This window comes from Trichomycterus rosablanca, chromosome 20, assembly GCF_030014385.1.
Source record: "Trichomycterus rosablanca isolate fTriRos1 chromosome 20, fTriRos1.hap1, whole genome shotgun sequence".
Taxonomy (NCBI): domain Eukaryota; kingdom Metazoa; phylum Chordata; class Actinopteri; order Siluriformes; family Trichomycteridae; genus Trichomycterus; species Trichomycterus rosablanca.
Genome location: NC_086007.1, coordinates 1,629,750 through 1,652,310, shown reverse-complemented (window position 1 = coordinate 1,652,310; position 22,561 = coordinate 1,629,750). Strand labels below are relative to the sequence as shown.

At 43.3% G+C, this 22,561-nt stretch overlaps 1 protein-coding gene across 1 annotated transcript; it reads left to right on the top strand.

The window, feature by feature from the left end:
• The first annotated feature begins 636 nt into the window (after positions 1-636).
• On the top strand, positions 637-22,515 carry pla2g4aa (phospholipase A2, group IVAa (cytosolic, calcium-dependent)). Its single transcript, XM_063017290.1, has 17 exons — positions 637-651; positions 2,772-2,850; positions 2,944-3,092; positions 4,702-4,815; positions 4,889-4,926; positions 5,006-5,150; positions 5,777-5,913; positions 6,040-6,262; positions 7,766-7,880; positions 9,889-10,026; positions 10,626-10,715; positions 11,794-11,859; positions 12,374-12,613; positions 17,803-17,987; positions 18,592-18,781; positions 20,854-21,011; positions 21,369-22,515. The coding sequence occupies exons 1-17, from the start codon at positions 637-639 to the stop codon at positions 21,516-21,518; spliced, it is 2,232 nt and encodes a 743-aa protein (XP_062873360.1). The 3' UTR covers positions 21,519-22,515.
• Positions 22,516-22,561: the final 46 nt, after the last annotated feature.

The following is a 22,561-nucleotide window of genomic DNA, read 5'->3' as shown; positions in this document are numbered from 1 at the left end:
ATTAGTCTATTGTGTGTTTTCTGCTTAATTTGGTGGTGCAGTTCTGTAACTTTATGAACTTATAAGTTTACATTTGTGACACAGCCTTCAAATTCCTCATAACTGGTTGTGTACTACAGCTGATGGCTTATTCGTGCCTATATAAATACGGCTGGTTTACTGCATTCATACAAAAGTGCAATTTGTCTGGTAGGATTTAATCCAAAAACAACCAAGAAAAAAGAAAATCAGGTCTGACGTGGTTTTGAACTCAAACAAAGGCGAGACAGTCCAAGAATAAAGATCAGAAGCCACAATAAAGGCCCTGCTGTAATAATGGGAAGGTCCTGTAACCCTGACTCTTGGGAAGATCTGTCTGTTTTAGCAGCTTTGGGTGTGGGTCCAGCACTCGGAAAGAAACTTCTCTAACATCTGCTTGTTCTTGTGTGAAATGTCCTGAACATTTTACCAGATGACAAAGAAACCAAAAGAGTCTGGGGTGGGTTTTATCTCTAAACCTTCTGCTAGCCTTCTTATGTTGAAGCTTGGGTTCTAATAACCCACTGGATTACACAGGTGCAAAAGCCAACATCTGTCATTGACACAGAGGTATATATTGGGATATTACATTTACATTATACATATGATGCCATCAAGATGACGTATTTTCACGTGAAATTCATGGTGTAACAGGCCCACATGTCGTACAGATTGTTGACAGATGGATTACAGTATCATGCCCACCTGCCATGCCAGTAAGGGCCGGCAGAGGTCGTGAAGCTGCGTGTGACGGACAGCGCCGGTTCCTTTATTCTGCAGTCTCTGCACCTCATTAGCTGGGAGCGACCTTTAAATACTGGCTTCCCACTGCTGGCCCATTGCCTAACTACCTGCTTTTTCCATGAGGCCGAGACACTGGGCTTATCTCTGCCCATTTTTTTCTGCCAGCTCAATTACCGGCATTCTTTTTATCTTTGTTTTTCTGGTAACCTTTTGAAATTGACCGCTACAAGCAAACTGCCTTGGTGAGCTGCCTTCAGTGAGTTGTGGTAGCATTTCTTTTCCCTTTTTTCCTCCCTTTCAACTGATAAATAGTGTACAATGGTTTGCCAGAGTGTACAAAGCAAGAGATAGGTTACAGTCAGTAATTGTACACATGCAAAATTCATGTCTATGGTGGATATAGCTTATGAAACAATCAGTGAATGCACATATCAGATACATACCTTGACACAACTTGTATAGCTCACCCTCAGGTACAAACCTACAGAAATCAATTCATACAGTAGACATTTATTTGCTGTTAAATTACATTTGGGACTAAAAAAGAACTATTGTGTGAATGTGAGAAGCAGATCCCATTAATCACGCGATTCAATTGTTATTACATCTTTATTGCCTGTCAGAGCCTCTTATGTCACATTTTTCTAGTCCACAGATGCCGCCCAAGAGAAATAGAAGCTTTTCCTGAACTCTAAATGTGTTTCCTCACTTCGAGCCTTTCAGTGCTGCCAGGATGTCCTACTCAGACCCCCATCAGTACATTATAGTAAGTCTGACCTTTAATATCAGTCAGAAACTTCTAACAACTCATACTTTACTGGAAATGTGATTGCATCATTCGGGATCTAAAAAAAACACACATTTCCCTGTCTAGACAGAGATATACCGAATACATGCACGGCCTATTTCCTTATCGTCGTAGGTTTTACCATATTGCATGACAGTAAATGACCAGTCTATAATAGGTCTAAGAATTGTATTTGGGTTCTCTATAATTCTGTATAGTATAAAACTGCTTTCCTTACCGTAAGTGATTTGCATGTGAAAACCCCCTAGTGCTTCCACCACACGCATGCTACTACGCTTTTAGTAGCCTAGCATAGCTGAGACATTTAAACTGCTTGAGTGGTATTAGGGGGGGTCCCCACTTGAGACTGATGTAGCCCGTTCTGTCCACCACAGTTTATAAGAGTGGCACAGCGGTCTGTTACGCTAGCTCACCAGCACTGAGATCGGGGTTTGAATCTCACAGACGTGATTGGCTATGGCTGAGGGGAATGGACTGGCCTGTGCAGGGTATTCCTGCCTTGCTCCCAGCGGTTGATGAAAATTGAATTATTTAAAATAATTACATGAGGGCACTCAGGTGGCGCAGCGGGATATTCCGCTAGCACACCAGCGCCGAGATTCTAAACTCCTCGGTTCGAAACTCGGCATTGCCACCGATTGACTGGGCACCATCTAGCGGCCATAATTGGCAGTGCCCGCAGCAGACACGTTTCTGCCAGGGCGGGATGACCAGACTATGTAGGTGGGGTAGCAGATAGAGGCGCCTGTGCAGAGTGCATGGGTGAAAAAGGGTTCCGCTAAGGGCTGTGCGGGTCAGTGGAGGAGTGAGGAGCAATATACCCACCTCGATTGCAATCAGGGATCCACCAGCAGCGGAAGACAGATTGACTACAAATCTGAAAATGGGAGACAATGCGTAAATAAAATAGGAAAAAAGGAACTAAAATTGGTGTCTATGCGGCAATGCTGAAAATTACTGAATAATTAAATTTACTTTAATAGTTTACCTTTTCTTTTAGTTTTTATACATTTTATACATTGAGATATGTGTAAAATTGTTCCTCTTTCACATATTAGTGTGATCAATTAATAATACTTGCGTCATTTTCCATTTTTAGACTGCTGAGAGCCCACGCCCATCACTATATATTTGTTGTTATGTTTGAATAAGCATTGTGTCGATTGTTAGTCACCCATACAGGTTTGTTTTGTGTCACCAGGATCATCAGTTTTCCCACAGGTTACATGTGACGGTGGTGAAAGCGGAGAATGTTACTAAAGGAGCGCTCGGTGACTTGTGTAAGTGTGCACTTCATTTTTTTAAAAATTATTCATTTATTTTAATAACGTGTAAAAAAGACATCTTTAACTAAGCATGCTGTGTGTGGGCAGTGGACACGCCGGACCCGTACGTGGAGCTGTCTATTCCGACCGCTCCGGAGTCCAGAAAACGGACGCGTCACATAGACAATGACATCCATCCGACGTGGAACGAAACGTTCGAGTTCCTCCTGGACCCCAAACAGGAACATGTGCTGCAGGTGAGCAATTTATACAGGGTAGAAGTCAGCGTGCAACATAAACTGCTGTTGTAGAACATTTACAGTGTTTCAGACAGAATAAACTCAGGATATTTCATGTTTTGTCAACTTCCAGACCCATGTGGTTATATCAGCTGTTGATGATGCAGTTCTGTCTGATGGATTGGAGATCACGGGTCTTCTTAGGCTTGCACCCTTGCCCTTTATGCACTGAAATTCTTCCAGATTTCTTAAATTATAAGGAGTAATATGCAAATCCTTTCCAATATTAATTTGAAAACATTGTTTATACACATTTTAATAATATTCTCACACATTTGCTGACAAACTGGAGATCCTCTGGCCATCTTTGCTGCTCAAAGACTCAGCTTTTTGTGGACACTGGTTTGTACCAAATGATTACAGTCACCAGTTTTGTTATCCGCATTATTGATTTGGCACAGTTTTTACGCCGGATGCCCTTCCTGACACGACCCTCCCTATTTATCCGGGCACTACAATGGTATCTATAGGACAATTCAGTGTCTCCAATTAGCCTGGCTGCATGTTTTTGGACTGTGGAAGGAAACTGGAGCACCCGGAGGAAACCCACGCAGACACGGGGAGAACATGCAAACTCCACACAGAAAGGACACGGACCGCCCTGGGGATCGAACCCAGGACCTTCTTGCTGTGAGGCGACAGTGCTACCCATCGAGCCGCCCAGTTCTTTACCTCATTATTAGCCCTATATTGCCCCTGTCCCAACTATTTTGGAGTGTGTTGCAGGCCTGAAAAGCAGGAATGGATGCATATTAACAAATAAAATCAAGTTGACCAGACAGAGCATGCTTTGTCATGGTGGAACAGGAAATGGCTTTCCCTATACTCCTATACTCTTGCTGCAAAGTTAGAAGCGTATAATTTCCTTAATAATGGGGATTTTACGATGCACCAATACACAGTTAAAAATCGATGCATTTTTGTCACGATTTAAATCAGTAATTCAAGTAAAATGAATCGATATTCACTTTAAACAGCAAAGGGCACTGGCGCTAGCCACCTCGCCTGGTTGCCAAATCGGGCTTCATTCAAAGTGGGTGAAAATTCAAAGGTTGCGGTGGTGATTTATGCCTGACTTGGCAACCCTGTCACTACACAGTTCTAGAAAAAACACTTTTCCAAGCTTAGAAAGAGCACAGGCAAAACCTTAGTTTATTTATTTGAGGTTACTTTTTTATTTGTATTATTTATTTAATGTGGGATTTGTTTTAAAATTTCATTTAAATTGTTTTACACAATGTGAAATGTGAGGGGAAATGTGCAGCATTGTTTTGATTGTTTTTTATTTAGATAAACAAATGATAAGCACAGATAAATGATAAAAGGAAACTGTCATAATTTGTCTTCAGTTTCATTTTGTTTAAAAAATCAGGAAAAATCGTATCGTGAACGCAGTATCGTGAATCGTATCGCATCATGGGCAGAGTGTCTCGTTACATTCCTACTTAATAATGATTTAAAATTGATAAAATTGATTTATTACACCTGTTAGTAACTGATGTAGGAGTGTCAATACTTTTGCCCATATAGTGTATCACAATTAAGATCTTCCTCTGTATGTTTTCAGATGACCCTAATGGATGCCAACTATGTCATGGATGAGACTTTGGGCACTGCGAAATATCTAATCAACAACCTCAAACTAGGGCATAAGGAGATGGTGACTCTGCAAATCGGCAAGGTAATCAAACGAGGGTTTAATCTAATGTTTTTTACTGGTTACGAAACTTAATCGATATGTTTCATTCCACCAGACCACCAAGGTGTACCTGGAGATGTCACTTGAAGTTTGGTAAGCGCGTCGTAGTTCATGCATCGTCTGTAATGCTGTGCGCATCGCTATAACAGTGCTGGTAATGGTTCTTCTGTAGTTCCTCCACAGACCTGCGCTTCAACATGACCCTCTGTGATCAGGAGAAGGTGTTCAGACAGACGCGCAGGGACAGAGTCATGCTCGGCATCAAGAAGCTCCTCAGCATGGAAGACCCACACTCCCTTCCGACCTTGCCGAAAGAGGTGAGCTCAGAACTGTTTAACGTTTAGTTCAGTTGTTTAGTTCAAACATGATACGCCACTTCCACTGAGATCCACTATCAACCAGTTGGGCGTCTGCACAGACACAGTACATCAAAGCCCCCACAAAAGTACAGTACTTAAAATACATGTGTGGGTGCCACACAGCATTAATGTTCTGAGAACCAAGGTTTGTTTCTAACCTTCTTTCACTTCCAGTAAAGAGTTTGGCATGTTCTTTCAGTTTCTGTGTATAAACTTTGGGTTCTTCCGTTTCCTACCACCCAATATACATGTTTGTAGGTGGATTGGCCGCTATTAATTGCCTGTAGGTGGATTGGCTGCTATGAATTGCCTGTAGGTGGATTGACCACTATGAATTGCCTGTAGGTGGATTGGCTGCTATGAATTGCCTGTAGGTGGATTGGCCGCTATGAATTGCCTATATGTGGATTGGCTGTTGTAAATTGCCTGTATTGGGTTGACTGCTATGAATTGCCTGTAGGTGGATTGGCTGCTATGAATTGCCCGTATGTCTATGTAAATAAGTGCATGGATGTGTGTGATGCCGAGAGAACATATCCGACCCGTGCTTGGACTCATTGGTTCTTATTCCTGTGTGTATCTAGGTCCCCACCATCGCTATAGTGGGATCAGGAGGAGGTTTCCGAGCCATGGTGGCATTTTCTGGAGTGATGAAGGCTCTGTACGAGTCTGGAGTCCTCGACTGCGCTACCTACGTGGCGGGGCTCTCCGGATCGACGTGGTATATTTTCCTTCTTTTCCTCCCTAAATGAGGACCTTCACAAATGTCTCTAAGTACTACTGACACACTTTAATACGCACCCATGACATTCCAGAGCGCTGATCCTAATTGTATTTATTTATACAGGTACATGTCTATGCTTTACTCCCACCCCGAATTCCCGGAAAAAGGTCCCCGAGAGATCAACCAGGAGCTGATGAAGAGCGTGAGCAACAATCCTTTAAAACTGCTAATGCCGCAGCACATCAAGCGATACATTAAAGCTCTGTGGAAGAAGAAAGCGGCGGGTCAGCCTGTAACCTTCACCGACTTCTTCGGCATGTTAATCGGAGAGACGCTCATACCGGGGGTGAGGAGACCAAGCGCACACGTTTATACCCCTGTAGACAATTCAAACATACATAGTGTTATTTTATTTTAGTACTAAGAACTGAAAAATTTACACCCACTAGTGTGAATTAAAAAGTAAAAAGTAATCATCCTCCAGCATCCAACGCGGGATTCCATTCTGAGCTGTAGAGCGGCATAGACGAGTGCGCTATAGCATGTGATGACCGGCAGCTAGGCGGCAAAGATGAAAAACATAAGTGAAACTAGGTCGGTAACACAACAAACAAGCTACTCAGTCCACCAGGGTGCCATAACCCAAGTGTGGACCAATGCGTCTCTGTCTAACCCTAACTAATCGAAACAAAAACATAAAGATTCAGCAAAACCGGGCTACTGAATCGTTTAGCCTGATTCGTTTGTAAGAAAGGAGTCAAATGCTCAGGTCACTGATCCGACTGGAACGCTTGAATTTGGGTAAAGAGTGCTGAATGGGAAATGTCGTTTACTTGGAGCGTGCTGTGGTAGGAACAGTCTGGGTGGTAGCACTTGGTCTTTATCCGTCCTCCCTATACTGGCTGTCTGCTGCCAAAAAATACATTTAAGCAGCCAAACACAGGAAATCCTGTTACCTGAATAAACGTGTGAGTGTAATGATGTTATTGGTACAAAAATACATTAAATTCTCATTTCTAGACATAAGTAAACAAGTTCTTGCATCGCTCTTGTTATAATAAACAGCTTATGTTTGATCCTTCTGAATAACATTGAAAATATAACAGCAAGTAAGTCATTTAAATATAAAATATGGACCAAAGTACTTTGTGTTTCAGCCACAACAATTGCTAACAAGTAACAAATATATGCTCAGGGGTTGCTCAAGAATGACCCGCTGTGGTGACCCCTAACAAGAGTGCGGCCGATAGAAATGCATGCACATGCACGCAGACTGGACGTAAACAAACAGACGATGTCAGACGATCAGTTCTGTGATAAGTTTATGTGCAGACCTTGTATTGTGCTTTGTTTCTTTATGAGTGATGAGGCTGGATGCAAATGACCTTTCCTCAAGTGGAGAACATGCTGGCTACCTAAACATTAGTTTGTAATCGTATAAACAACTACGAAAATATACAAACGACACGATTATGTTACACAAACGCTGGGGTTCATGGTATGAAAGTCATAAAGATGGTGGAGCAGGCACAGCGTAACAGCTACAAACCTCATAATCGTCGCTACTTTCACGTTTTACCGCCACTTTAACCTGGTCAGGGATGCGCTGTGTCCACTTTCAATTTTGGAATCACTGGGCGTAGTGAGGACACACCCCGGACAGGACGCCAGTCCATTACATAGCTTCGACTTACCCCATTTAATACATAGCACCACTGGGGATTCGAAACCTGGATCCCAGAGGTAGCGGGATAAGGTAATTTACCGCAGTAAAACATCATAAAAGAAGTCCTAAACTATGCAAGGAATTCAGACCTCTGAAACGTCGGATGTTTTTTGTGTGTTTCAGCGAATGGACATGACGTTAAGCTCCATACAGGAGAAGGTGAACCAGGGTCAGTGCCCACTTCCTCTCTTCACCTGCCTGCACGTCAAACCCAACGTCTCAGAGCTCATGTTCGCTGGTAAGAGGACATTATTTAGATAGAAACCCTCAGTAAAATTAGCTTCTGCTTTTTAGATGTTATATGTTTTACATTCATTTGTAGGGTCTCCACATAGATAATACTGTCTGGGTTCTCGGCATTATTTTCTAATATATATATATAAATTTGTATATATATGTTGCCTTTCGGCTGCTCCTGTATTTAGGAGTTGCTACAGATACTAGTCTTGGCACATCCTGATGCCACCCGTCTTGTCAGGAGATATTAGATGTTCCTCAAATGTAGAAATGTTTAAATCCAGGTTAAAAACCTTTCTTTTTTCTTGTGCCTATGATTGAGTTCAAAATTTTTGCTATTACCCTCATTTTACTATATTTCTTTTAGTCTTGTTTTAATTTCATATTCCCTAAATTGTAGGTTATATTTTACTATATTTTCTTTTAGTTTTCATGTTTTTAATTGCTTATCTCTCTTGTTTTAATTTCATATTCCCTAAATTGTAGGGTATATTTTACTATATTTTCTTTTAGTTTTTCATGTTAATTTTTATCTCTCTTGTTTGAATATCATGCTCTCTTAATTGTAACTAAATGTTTGCAAGAAGTCTTTCTGAGGTTCTAGATCTCAAGAATGTTTTAATAGCCTATCATGTCTGTGTAGACACCTAAACAGTCGAGACTAGTATGGGCTAGTAGGAGAGTCTGGTGTATTTTGCTGCTGCGCCACCCTAGCACCATGTTGTAATAAAACTGACAAGGACAGATTGAGAAGATGCCCCCTGATGCCCACACTGAGACATGGCCAAAATATGTACACAACCCTTAGAACTAGTTTTTTTGTAATCTTAGCCAACTATTTGCTAACAGTTGGGTTTTATTCAAGTATTACTGTATCCTTCCACCTTCCAAAAACATGAAAGAGGTGAACGGGCGGTTCAAAATTCTCCTTAGGTGAGCGTGAGGAAATAAAGAACCACAGCACACCTGATCAGGATTAAACTGGAGCGGTCTATTATTGGCCGGCCATGCGAATACACAGGCATGATTGGCTATGTCTTGTGTGGAAGGTTGTGGTCATGGCCTAAGCTTTGCAATGATATTGTGCCTCATCCTGAGTGTATTCCTGCCTTCGCCCAGCATTTCCGGGGAAAACGGACCCACACGACCCTGACCAGGATTAACCCCTGGTAAAACATTTACATTTTCTGCATTTGGCAGACGCTTCTATCCAAAACGACTTACTGTAGTGTGACAGTATACTGTCTAAACAATTGAGGGTTAAGGGCCTTGCTCAAGGGCCCAACAGTTTGGCAGTGGTGGAATTTGAACCAGCAACCTTTTGATTGCTAGTCCAGTACCTTAACCGCTAGGCTACAACTGCCCACAACAGACAGAAAATTACTAAATAAATAAATGAATAAATGTTTTGATACCTGGACGAGACATTGCTGCCCCTGGGGCAGGTCAGTAGAGTAGAAAATTAAATTACTGCAGAATCCGTGGGCATTTTGCATATTGGCCGTATGCTATTCAAATCTAAACAAATGTGTTTGGTCTCTGTTTGCGTGACACAGCCACCAACCACGTTTATGCCCTACAGGAAGAAAAATGCTGGCTCGATTATGTGATTGTGTATATACAGTATACTACAGATGTATACAATCTGTCACTTTTGTCAAGATTATTTCATTTATTTTCATTTTTAACACCAGTTTCATCCTGGTCAGGGTCGTGGTGGGTCTTATTCATTGGGCAAAGGGTAGGAAACACCCCGGACAGGTCGCCAGGTCATCACAAGACACGCACACACACACAGAGCAATATTTAGTAGCTCCAGCTGACATGATTGCATGTCTTTGGACTTGAAACGGACACAGGGAGAACATGCAAACTTCACACAGAAAGGAAGCCTGGCCAACTGGCTAGGAAGTTAAACTCAGACGCCCCGCCCCTCTACACCTCTAGACACAATAGCTTTAAATAAATAAAACAGATTTTGATGACGTTTGTGATTTTTTTAACGACAGACTGGGTGGAGTTCAGTCCGTATGAGATCGGCATGGCCAAGTATGGAACCTTCATGACTCCTGAGCTGTTTGGCAGCAAGTTCTTCATGGGAAGCGTGGTGAAGAAATATGAAGAGAACCCCCTGCACTTCCTCATGGGTAAGAGTACGGGTAACATCTACAAATGAATAAATAAATCCTGTTACCAGGTCCCTAACTTTAGCATCGAGTAACAATATACATTATGTGGAATGTATCTCGAAGTATTAAGTGCAAGTGTTTCAGCCACACCCATTGCACACCTCCGGGATGAATCGGAACATCGATTGTGATTCAAATCAAATGCTTGTTTGACTGAAGGAGCACAAATTCCCACATCCACACTCCAAACGTTTACCAGGAGAGTGGAGGCTGGGTTTTAAAATGGGATGCCAACAAGCTCATAGTCAGCTGTCCAAATACTTTTGTCCATTTAGTGCAATAATGATGAGCCATACTAGTGAACTTTGTGTTCGAATCCTGCACTGTTAATGGCCAAGGGTTAAGGGCCTTGCTCAAGGGCCCAACAGTGGCTGCATAAATAAATAAACATACAATCTTCCGATTGAGAGCCTAAAGCTCTACCCACAACTCCACCACTGTCCCTGACCAATAATGACACACTGGTAATAAGGGTGTGTTGGACACAGTATTGGAATGTAGGGTTTGACCACTGGGGCCAGTTTAGTCATGCGCTTTGTTTGTGTGTGTGTGTGTAGGTGTTTGGGGCAGTGCATTCTCCATCCTGTTTAACCGGGTCCTTGGTGTGAAGGAGATGACCGGCTGCAGCACTATGGAGGAGGAGCTGGGTAAGCTTGGTGGTATTTTATCACTCTGGAGGATCTTTATTATCGTCTCTGAGATGGTAATCTGTAAAACGTGATGGTGGGCCTGCTGGCCCCTCTCTCTCCAGGGGCGCCGTACAATGGCTAACCCTGCGCTCTGACCCCAGCTTCCGAACAAGATGGGATATGTGAAGAAAGAATTGTGTTGTACTGTACACGTGTATACACCGATCAGCCATAACATTAAAACCACCTCCTTGTTTCTACACTCACTGTCCATTTTATCAGCTCCACTTACCATATACATATACAGTTACTGACTGTAGTCCATCTCTTTCTCTACATGCTTTGTTAACCCTTCTTTCATGCTGTTCTTCAATGGTCAGGACCCCCACAGAGCAGGTATTATTTAGGTGGTGGATGATTCTCAGCACTGCAGTGACACTGACATGGTGGTGGTGTGTTAGTGTGTGTTGTGCTGGTATGAGTGGATCAGACACAGCAGCGCTGCTGGAGTTTTTAAACACTGTGTCCACTCTATTAGACACTCCTACCTAGTCGGTCCACCTTGTAGATGTAAAGTCAGAGACGATCGCTCATCTATTGCTGCTGTTTGAGTCGCTCATCTTCTAGATCTTCATCAGTGCTCACAGGACGCTGCCCACGGGGTGCTGTTGGCTGGATATTTTTGGTTGGTGGAGGATTCTCAGTCCAGCAGTGACAGTGAGGTGTTTTAAAACTCCAGCAGCGCTGCTGTGTCTGATCCACTCATACCAGCACAACACACACTAACACACCACCACCATGTCAGTGTCACTGCAGTGCTGAGTATCATCCACCACCTAAATAATACCTGCTCTGTGGGGGTCCTGTGGGGGTCCTGACCATTGAAGAACAGCATGAAAGGGGGGTAACAAAGCATGCAGAGAAACAGATGGACTACAGTCAGTAATTGTAGATATACAAAGTGCTTCTATATGGAAAGTGGAGCTGATAAAATGGAGAGTGGGTGTAGAAACAAGGAGGTGGTTTTAATGTTATGGCACTTACAGTCAACATTATTAATTAATAATTAAAGTTCTTTATTATCGTTTATTATTAGAGCAAATTAAACCGGAGCACATACTTGGAAACGACTCGACAGATAACGAAGAGGAACCTCGCAGGAGTGAGTCCATTTTTACCCTCCTTTTTTAAAGATGTGCCGAGAAATTGAGAAAGAATTGATTAATGAACAAAAGTATTGGGACACCTGACCATGAGCATGTGGGACATCATATAGATTTTGGAGTGTGTCTGTGGCTCATGTGAATTTGTGCCCATTCGGACAATGAAGTCAGTGATAAAAGCTCACAGTCTGGGTGTAATTCATCCCAAAAGTGTAGAGTTGGGTTGAGTGTTCATCAGGGTTCTGTGTAAGAAGCTGGAGCTCGCTTTGTGCTCAGGGGTGTAATTATGCTGGAAGAGAAAGGGGACTTACCCAAAGCTTATTATTTATGTTATATATATATATTTATTTATTTATTTATTATTATTTTTTTTTTTACCTGTTAGCGACGGATGTGGCGGAATTAACAAAATTCAACCATTAGAATGGGTGTCCAGATACTTTTGGCCATATAGTGCACAGTCTTTGGCTTTTTCGGCCTGTTACCTTTTGTTCTTGGCTTTTTATCTTTCAGTGGGCACGGAGTCGGCGGAAGCGGAGGAGGAGCGCCAGCGTAACGCCCAGGCCAGCTGGACGCAGCGGATGTTCAACTCCATAGTGGGCGACACGTCTCTGTTCAACACTCGCGAGGGCCGAGCGGGCAAAGTGCACAACTTCATGCTGGGGCTGCACCTGTACAAGGGCGAGAACAACACGCACCACCCGCACCTCGCACACCAGGTCTCCGTGGAGGACGAGGTGGACGCCGTCACAGGTGAGCAAAAAAAAAAGTGCTTTCTCATTTATAGTCAATCTGGGAAGCATTTCTACAAGACTTTGCAGTGTGTCTGTAGGGATTTGTGCTCATTCAGATAGTAGAGTCGGTGAGATCGTGTGGGCACTGACGCTGGAAGAGAGGACTGGCTCGTAATCCAAATCCAATTTATCCCAAAAGTGAGACCAGGGTGCTCCCAAAGTATTTGGACACCTGACCATGAGCTTATTGGACGTCCCTGAGAAGGCTTCTCACAAGACTTTGAAGTATGTCTGTGAGAATTTGTGCCCTTTCAGTCAAAGGATGACAGCATTGTTCCGCTATCACACCAGAGCAGATATTCTGAACACCCCAGTTCGAATCTCGGCTTTGCTACCGGTCGGCTGGGAGCCATCTAGCGGGCACAATTGGCAATGCCTGCAGCAGACACTAATTGTCCACCGTGTCTGCTGGGCGGGATGCCCGGACTACGTGGGTGGGGTCTTCAAACGCTGTGCAAGGACCCTGATTAGCAGATAGAGGCGCCTGTGAAGGGGTCCGCTAGGACTGAGTATGCGAAGGAGGGCACGTGAGCAGCAATATACCCTCCTCGAACGTAATCAGGGATCCCCCCCAGCAGCAGAAGACAGATCGACTACGCTAAAATCGGGAGAAAAAGGGAGAGAAAATAAATCAAATAGAAAAAAAGATGACAGATGACATGGCTGGGCAGCGATTTTGATCAAGAAAGTCACAGTTGATGTTCCGGTTCATTCCAAAGCTGTTGAGTCGGGGGGCTGAGGTCAGGGTTCTGTGCAGGACTCTGGTACTGGAAATGGGCCTTCCCTAAACTGTTGCTACAAAGTTGGAAGCATATCATTTTCTTTATATAACTGATTTATTACACCCAATACTTGTGTCCATATATAAGCCAGTATAAGCCGGCGATCGAAACTCGGCTCTTAATCGCTATGTGTGAACTACTCAACAACCGAAGAGAGATTTGTAGCATGTCAGATATCTGGATCTGAGTTGCCCGACTGGCAATGAGTGCTATGTCGAACAGCCAATGAGAACGCAAGATACGGTGTGAAGGGAAACACAGAGGAGGAGTGTAAACAGGTGGGACAGGGGTGTAATATAGTTTATATCAGAATACATCGACACACACACACACACAAGTTTTACAGTATTTCTGACCTTATTGTTCTCTACGAAACACCCACGCTGCATTGCAAGAAAATATTTATTAACCTTCAACTCACTATAGAACAATCCATACTGCTCTTATTTTTCCTACTTGATTTTACGCTGCACATCAGCACACAAACTTTGATCACTCGCTACTTGTTGACGTGCATTGTTGGACGTGTTATCGTTTAACCCCTCGTCACTTCTTGTGTTTGGTTTCGTGACAGAACGTAGTTTGGGAGACCAGAGAAGCTCGTCTGTGATTCCAGTTGGTGATAGATGGTGTAGTGTGAAACCCCTTGTCACCCATCAGTCGTGTAGTGTGAAATACACACCGACCTGAAAGTGTAGTCGTGTAGTGTGAACTTGGCTTTAGCCGCGTGAAGCGTTAAACTGACCGACTCAAATTCAATAATCTGTAGTGATAACGGGCCAAATCACTAAAATCGTGGCCCCCAGTCGACCCCCAGTTCCTCACCACTCCCTTGCGGTACTGAAGATAAACAAACAAATCCATTAAAAGCAGAATAAGTGCATTGTGAAATCCGCCCTTTCAAAATATTATTCCTGCGTTCCATTACTGCTCAACCCTGCCAACAAACACTACACTACATAGCCAAAAGTATTTGGACACCTGACCGTGAGCTTGTCGGACGTCAAAAACAAACTATTCTTTTTAGCTAGAGCAACAGCCGCTCTTCTGAGAAGGCTTCTCACAAGGCTTGGAAATATGTCTGTGGGGATTCAATTCCATTCCATCGAGCAAGGCTCAGTTGATGTTCCTGTTCATTCCAGAGCTGTTGTGTGGGGCTGAGGTCAGGACTCTTCCCTAAACTGTTTCTGCAAAGTGGAGGCGCATGATTTCCTTTATATAACTGATTTATTACGCCTGTTAGCAACTGTCGGTCGGTGGACTATTCTCAGTCCAGCAGTGACAGTGAGGTGTTTAAAAACTCCATCAGCGCTGCTGTGTCTGATCCACTCATACCAGCACAACACACACTAACACACCACCACCATGTCAGTGTCACTGCAGTGCTGAGAATGATCCACCACCCAAATAATACCTGCTCTGTGGTGGTCCTGTGGGGGTCCTGACCATTGAAGAACAGCATGAAAGCAGGTTAAAACAGTATGTAGAGAAAGAAAAGGACAACAGTCAGTAATTGTAGAACTACAAAGTGCTTCTATATGGTAAGTGGAGCTGATAAAATGGACAGTGAGTGTAGAAACAAGGAGGTGGTTTTAATTTGATGTGTCTGCTTCTCACGTGGAATAAACCATGCTGAAGTTATTCGGGCCCACTCGCACCTCTGCAAGCCCCTGCAGGTTTGGCCCTAAGCACTTAACACTAATGCTTTCAGTTTGTGGTGCTAATTAAAGGTGTGTCCTAGTGTCTCATGTTACAGTGAGTCAGCCTCAGTGTTGGTTCTTGTCCACGCTCGGGCGGGGTTCACACACATTATCTTTAAATCTTGTTAAGAGTCCCCACATCCTGTGATAACATTATAATAATATTATAATAAGCGCAAGTCAGAGAAAGCTGCTGAAATGTGCAGAAGAACCTGGGACGGTGGCAGCTCAGTGATTATTCTAGTGTAATATCGAGTAAAAGGTTGATGGTTTAAACCTCAAATCTATGTATCATGTCTTAATTATAATTGTTTAATCACTGTAGATTAAAGTTTCTCTCTAATGGTGAAATGTAGTTGTTTAAAAACAGCTAGACACACAAATCAGAACTTTTAACAACTAGCTAACCACTTTATCCTGGCAGGGTCACAGCAGATCACAGCGCACGAAGCAGGAATACCCTAATCCACATGTCAAACTCAAGGCCCATCAATCGTACATACAGTGTATCACAAAAGTGAGTACACCCCTCACATTTCTGCAAATATTTCATTATATCTTTTCATGGGACAACACTATAGAAATAAAACTTGGATATAACTTAGAGTAGTCAGTGTACAGCTTGTATAGCAGTGTAGATTTACTGTCTTCTGAAAATAACTCAACACACAGCCATTAATGTCTAAATAGCTGCAACATAAGTGAGTACACCCCACAGTGAACATGTCCAAATTGTGCCCAAAGTGTCAATATTTTGTGTGACCACCATTATTATCCAGCACTGCCTTAACCCTCCTGGGCATGGAATTCACCAGAGCTGCACAGGTTGCTACTGGAATCCTCTTCCACTCCTCCATGATGACATCACGGAGCTGGTGGATGTTAGACACCTTAAACTCCTCCACCTTCCACTTGAGGATGCGCCACAGGTGCTTAATTGGGTTTAGTCCATCACCTTTACCTTCAGCTTCCTCAGCAAGGCAGTTGTCATCTTGGAGGTTGTGTTTGGGGTCGTTATCCTGTTGGAAAACTGCCATGAGGCCCAGTTTTCGAAGGGAGGGGATCATGCTCTGTTTCAGAATGTCACAGTACATGTTGGAATTCATGTTTCCCTCAATGAACTGCAGCTCCCCAGTGCCAGCAACACTCATGCAGCCCAAGACCATGATGCTACCACCACTACTTGACTGTAGGCAAGATACAGTTGTCTTGGTACTTCTCACCAGGGTGCCACCACACATGCTGGACACCATCTGAGCCAAACAAGTTTATCTTGGTCTCGTCAGACCACAGGGCATTCCAGTAATCCATGTTCTTGGACTGCTTGTCTTCAGCAAACTGTTTGCTGGCTTTCTTGTGCGTCAGCTTCCTTCTGGGATGACGACCATGCAGACCGAGTTGATGCAGTGTGCGGCGTATGGTCTGAGCACTGACAGGCTGACCGCCCACGTCTTCAACCTCTGCAGCAATGCTGGCAGCACTCATGTGTCTATTTTTTAAAGCCAACCTCTGGATATGACGCCGAACACGTGGACTCGACTTCTTTGGTCGACCCTGGCGAAGCCTGTTCCGAGTGAAACCTGTCCTGGAAAACCGCTGTATGACCTTGGCCACCATGCTGTAGCTCAGTTTCAGGGTGTTAGCAATCTTCTTATAGCCCAGGCCATCTTTGTGGAGAGCAACAATTCTATTTCTCACATCCTCAGAGAGTTCTTTGCCATGAGGTGCCATGTTGAATATCCAGTGGCCAGTATGAGAGAATTGTACCCAAAACACCAAATTTAACAGCCCTGCTCCCCATTTACACCTGGGACCTTGACACATGACACCAGGGAGGGACAACGACACATTTGGGCACAATTTGGACATGTTCACTGTGGGGTGTACTCACTTATGTTGCAGCTATTTAGACATTAATGGCTGTGTGTTGAGTTATTTTCAGAAGACAGTAAATCTACACTGCTATACAAGTTGTACACTGACTACTCTAAGTTATATCCAAGTTTTATTTCTATAGTGTTGTCCCATGAAAAGATATAATGAAATATTTGCAGAAATGTGAGGGTTGTACTCACTTTTGTGATACACTGTAAGCTGCATCTCCCACAATGCATGCCGAGTTTGTGACATGCTAAATGACCTCACCCCGCCACTAGATGGCAGCATTTTCACATCAGCATTTAACTGAGGCGGTTTTCCAACAAGTGATGCTGAGAAATATTTACAAATAATCCCGAAATGTACAGAACGAGAGAACTGAAGCAGAAGGAGGAAATTTAATGACAGATGGGAAAGTGAAAACAACCGGTGCGTCTCTTGTGTTATGAGGCGTGTCTGTGGTAAAGGAGGACAATATAAATGCAGTCGCCTTTATACTGTATATTTATAACGTATATCTACAGTCACAGCAGGATACGTTACGATCGGCACTTTGAGGGCCACCGTGATGCAGACGTGGCCCTCGGCCGTTCCCTCCATTCAGAAATAGCCGATCATGTCAGTGTAGATGCCCGGCCAGCCGATAGCACCGCCAAAGCCAAAACTTCAGTGCTTCTAATGTTTTGGCTGGTCTTTGTAAACTCTGTTAAATAGAATAAAAATTACTGCAAAGATCTAATTAATCTTATAACTTAACCCGTATAAATAAACGTCGATTTGTTTTGCAGATCCCGACGAGTTCGAGCGCATCTACGACCCCATGGATGTCAGCAGTAAGAAGATCCACGTCGTGGACAGCGGCCTGACCTTCAACCTGCCGTACCCCCTGATCTTGCGATCCCAGCGAGGCGTCGACCTGATCATCTCTTTCGATTTCTCAGCCAGGCCGAGCGACTCCAGCCCGCCGTTCAAGGTCGGTTTGATTTTCTTGTTGTGTGTCCACAAATATTGACCCTGTTTGAACACATCAGCCTAAAATTCTTTATTCTGTACCAACAAGCTACAAACTCAGCCTGTACCATTAATGGGAGCATTGAGTTTTCTCTGTCGAGGGTTTTTCTTTGTGTATGTGTAAACAAACTTTTGTTTTGTGTAGGATTGCATCCTTAAATAAGCTAAATACCATAAATGAATGTCTAGGCGCTCAGGGGGTGCAGTAGTTTATTGACCCTTAGGTGGGTTGTGAGAGGAAAAAAATGGGTTGCAGGGAAAAATATTAATAATCAAATAAACTTGTAGGCAAACGCCCCCTTGTGGAGGCTTTATGTTACGTTTTGTAAACCACAGTGCGACCAGATTGAACCGAAAGAGTAAGATGCGTCACTTGTGTTGCCTGGGTTGCGTAAAAAAAAAAGAAATGGACAAAATGTGGGTCGCTTGAAAAAAAGATCCGGGTTGGATCATGTCTACATGTTTGTTTCCAGCCCTGAATTTTCCTTTAGTCTGATTAACGTTTCATGAACGTTTGGATACGATTGAACCTTCTGATCCCGTTCCGATTCCGATTCTCCTATCAGGAGCTGCTGCTGGCCGAGAAATGGGCGCGCATGAACAAGCTGCCGTTCCCTAAGATAGACGTGAAGGTTTTCGATCGCGAGGGCCTGCAGGAGTGCTACGTGTTTAAACCCAAGAAGGAGGACGAGCACTGTCCCATCGTCATCCACTTCGTCCTGGCCAACATCCACTTCAGAGAGTTTAAAGCTCCGGGTAAGAACAAAAGATGCTTTTTTTTTACCGTATTATGTACTGTTGCTCACTTACAGGCGCCATGATAATCCTGAGCGTCTTCTTTGCCATGGACACCCGCAAAAGTCTGAGTTTTGTAAAAGTATTGCATAAATAAATGTAAATAAATTGCCATAAAGGAATTCTGTTTCATTCTTCTTTGCAGAATAGTTTTAATTTTGCTATACTGGAGGGTTTTCAGGCACAGACTGCCCTTTTATGGTCCTGCCACGACGTCTCATTGGAATTCAAGTCAGGACTTTGACTCGGCCGCTACAAAACCTTCGTTTTGTTTCTTTTGAGCCTTGCTTTGTGCACTGGGGCCATCCCCAAACTGTTTGTCCAAAATCTCTCGGTATGCTGAAGCATTAAGAGTTCCTTTCACTGGAACTAAGGGGCCGAGCCCGACTCCTGAAAAACACCCCCACACCGTAATCCCCCCTCCACCACACTGTACACTCGGCACAATGCAGTCAGACAGGTACCGTTCTCCTGGCGACCGCCAAACCCAGACTCGTTCATCGGATCGCCAGACGGAGAAGCGGGATTCGTCACTCCAGAGAACACGTCTGCACTGCTCTAGAGTCCAGTGGCGGCGTGCTTTACACCACTGCATCCGACGCTTTGCATTGCGCTTGGTGATGTAAGGCTTGGACCGGTTCTGTTAAGGTTTCTTCGAACCTCGGTGTTTTGTAGAGAACCGACGCACGTTTTGGGAACCAAGCCTGTCATCAACGGTGGGCGTTACATAAAGAAAGTAAAGAGTAACATGATGGTGGAGTGTGTAGGTTACCTGTGGGGATTTGTGCTGTTGTTACAGATGTTCGTTTTTATGTAAAAAGCATGGATCAGCTGTTGGTGATAAGAAGACGTGACGTTTTTGTCGCAGTTGTTGTTTTCTTTATTTCATTGACATGAGAAGTGTTTGCACTTCGCTCTCACCGCGACCCTCGACACAAATAACCGATTTGCTCAGCTTGAGCGATAAAACATCATTAAAGTTCCATGACACGAACATCCATTTGTGTGAAATAACCATCAAATCCAGTCTAAAAGCTCTACATGTATCTGTGTTTAACTGGATTTACTTACGTGTGCTGGTTCTGCAGCTTGGAGTTCTGAATCCACAAAAAGCTTCAACTAAATAAAGCGTAACGTTGCTGAATGTAGTAAAAGTACCACACAGAAAGACTCAATTTATCTCCGTTATTACTGGTTATAAGTGCTCTGTATTGGTTATAAGTGCCCTGTACTGGTTATAAGTGCTCTGTGCTGCCCAAACTCATCGGTCATTGTTTTAGTGCAACAAGCCACGTTACGCTTCATTTTTCACGTTAAGCGTTTATACTGTCTGGGTCACTTTTACCACGTTATATCACACAGTTAATCACTTTGAAAATATCAGCGAATATCAGCGGCAGACTGGCTCAAAATGTAATCAGGTAAACTTTAAAAGATGAAAGTGGTTTAAATTCTATATAATGTTATAATGTCTCAAGTGAAAGCACCCAAACCTCTACACTGTGACACGCCTACAGATGGACGTCACGGTTCGCGCTGAAAAACCAAGTGTTCTGTGGTGCCAGATTAGAACGCTAGTTCGCTGTCTGGAACCTCTTTTTTTCGGTGGAAACACGCGGAATCGGTTCAAAATCAAGTTCGCGAACCGGAACGGAGCCGGAGCTGGATCTGCGTCGGTGGAAAAGGGGTATCTGTGGTTCGCCGGACTCCCATAGCTTTGGAAATGGCTTTGTAACCCTTTGATTTTGTTACTGGTTGATTTCAAAGACTTGTTTTGCATCAGTATTTGAATTCATTATTATGCGAATATAGCATCATGAGCTGCTTCTTGAGACCTTCTAGCCTGCTGCTCGCCGCCAAACAGGTTCTATTTAAGTGATGTTTAGATTTGACAGGTCTGGCAGTAATCCTGCCTGGGTGTATCTAGTAAAATTGAGTGGTGGATTTACTAGGAAAGCATTTTGTTTTGACTTTGATGCTGAAATTGGGATGGGGGTGAATACTTTTTCACGGCGCCGTCGCTTGTGTTGTAGGAGTCCGCAGAGAGACGGATAAGGAGAGGGAGTTTGCCGACTTCGATATATTCGACGACACGGAGACGCCGTTCTCCACGTTTAACTTCAAGTACTCCAACCAGGCGTTCCAGCAGCTGCACGACCTCATGGAGTTCAACACGCTCAACAATATCGAGGTCTGGGTGTTTTATTCCTGTTTCATTTTAATCTACTTACACCAGCACTCGAGGGATAGAATCCTCAGCGGTGCTATCAACCAACCAGGTGTATACATACAGACACGTCTGTGAGGTGGGGTTCCTCATTAGTGCTGCAGTTACGACCCCTGCTGGCTGATGACGGCGCTGCACATTAACCCGTGAATTTAGTAGCGCCCTTTTTATAGCTGATAAAGCTATGGACAAGGAACAGATTTTGGCTGATTGCATTAAAGATCAAAAGATAAAAGGAAAAGTGTGTGTGTGTGTGTGTGTTTTAAATAAATCCTGGACCATCCATCCATTCACTCTGTTTTTTTCTGTATTGTTTTGCAGACTATAAAAGAAGCCATCAAAGAGAGCATTCGCCACAGACGAGCGGTTCCGTCCCGCTGCTCCGTCTCTCTGTCCCTCAACGAAATCGAAAACAAGAAGTTCCTGAAACGAGAGATGAGCAGCGCCAGAAGAGACACGCCCAACAGATAATTGACACGCTCGCACGTTCAGTCTGTGTGCGGCTGTGATGTGGCGCCAGCGCTTCCTAAACACAAACAAGCCCGACTGGATGTTCTATATTTGGGCCGAGCACGTAACCGGAGCCCTTTTGTTTCCTCACGTTCTGCATGTGAGCATAACTTTCATTACAGCCGCTGTTGTGATGGTGTGTTTACACGGTCTTACACGATCTCTACGTCTTGCGTACGTCCACCGTGGACTCTGACGTGCGATACACCCAGTCTGGAGGTGTTCACAGCCAACCTTCATCATCCCAGGCGTCTTTTTGCAGGCCACTGTTTTATACACTAGAAGTCTAGTTTAAAAAGTGCAATTATTTAAAGGATTAAGATATTCAAATGTTTACTTTCCATTATGATGATTTTTAATGACACTTTGTAAATATCCAGTACAGACAGACATACAGACAGATAGAAGATAGATAGATAGACAGACAGACAGACAGATAGACAGACAGATAGATACTTTATTTATCCCGAGGGAAATTACTGGCCTCCAGTAGTTAAACAAGCAAAAGAAGAAGAACTAATACAAATATAATAAGTAGTGCGTAGTGAATATACAGTACAACGTGCATATATACAATATATAGTGCAAATTGTGCATCTGCAAAATAATAATAATAGTAGGAGCAGTAGTGTCTTTTATTTATATAGCCGCCTTTTTATACTAGACTTAATATGTTTATAAAGGCAAAATCACTAAGAGAAACAGTTACGTCCTGGAGAATCTGAACCTGTTCCCATATCGGTCTGGTCGGTTATGTTACTTTATAATGTAAAATATTTACACATAGTGAGTTTATGTTAACGTATTTATGAATCCAACATGTTTAACATCATCTCATCTGAGTTCTGTTTGTGTTTGTATGTAGTTTTCTACATTTATTTTATGACTTTGTAACCACAAAAACAAAGATACTGTGCAGCAGTGGCTCGTTTTTATTGTTTTGTGATTATTTGTGTACTAGAGATTTAAATTACAGCTTTATGTTTTAAAATATTATTTGTAAT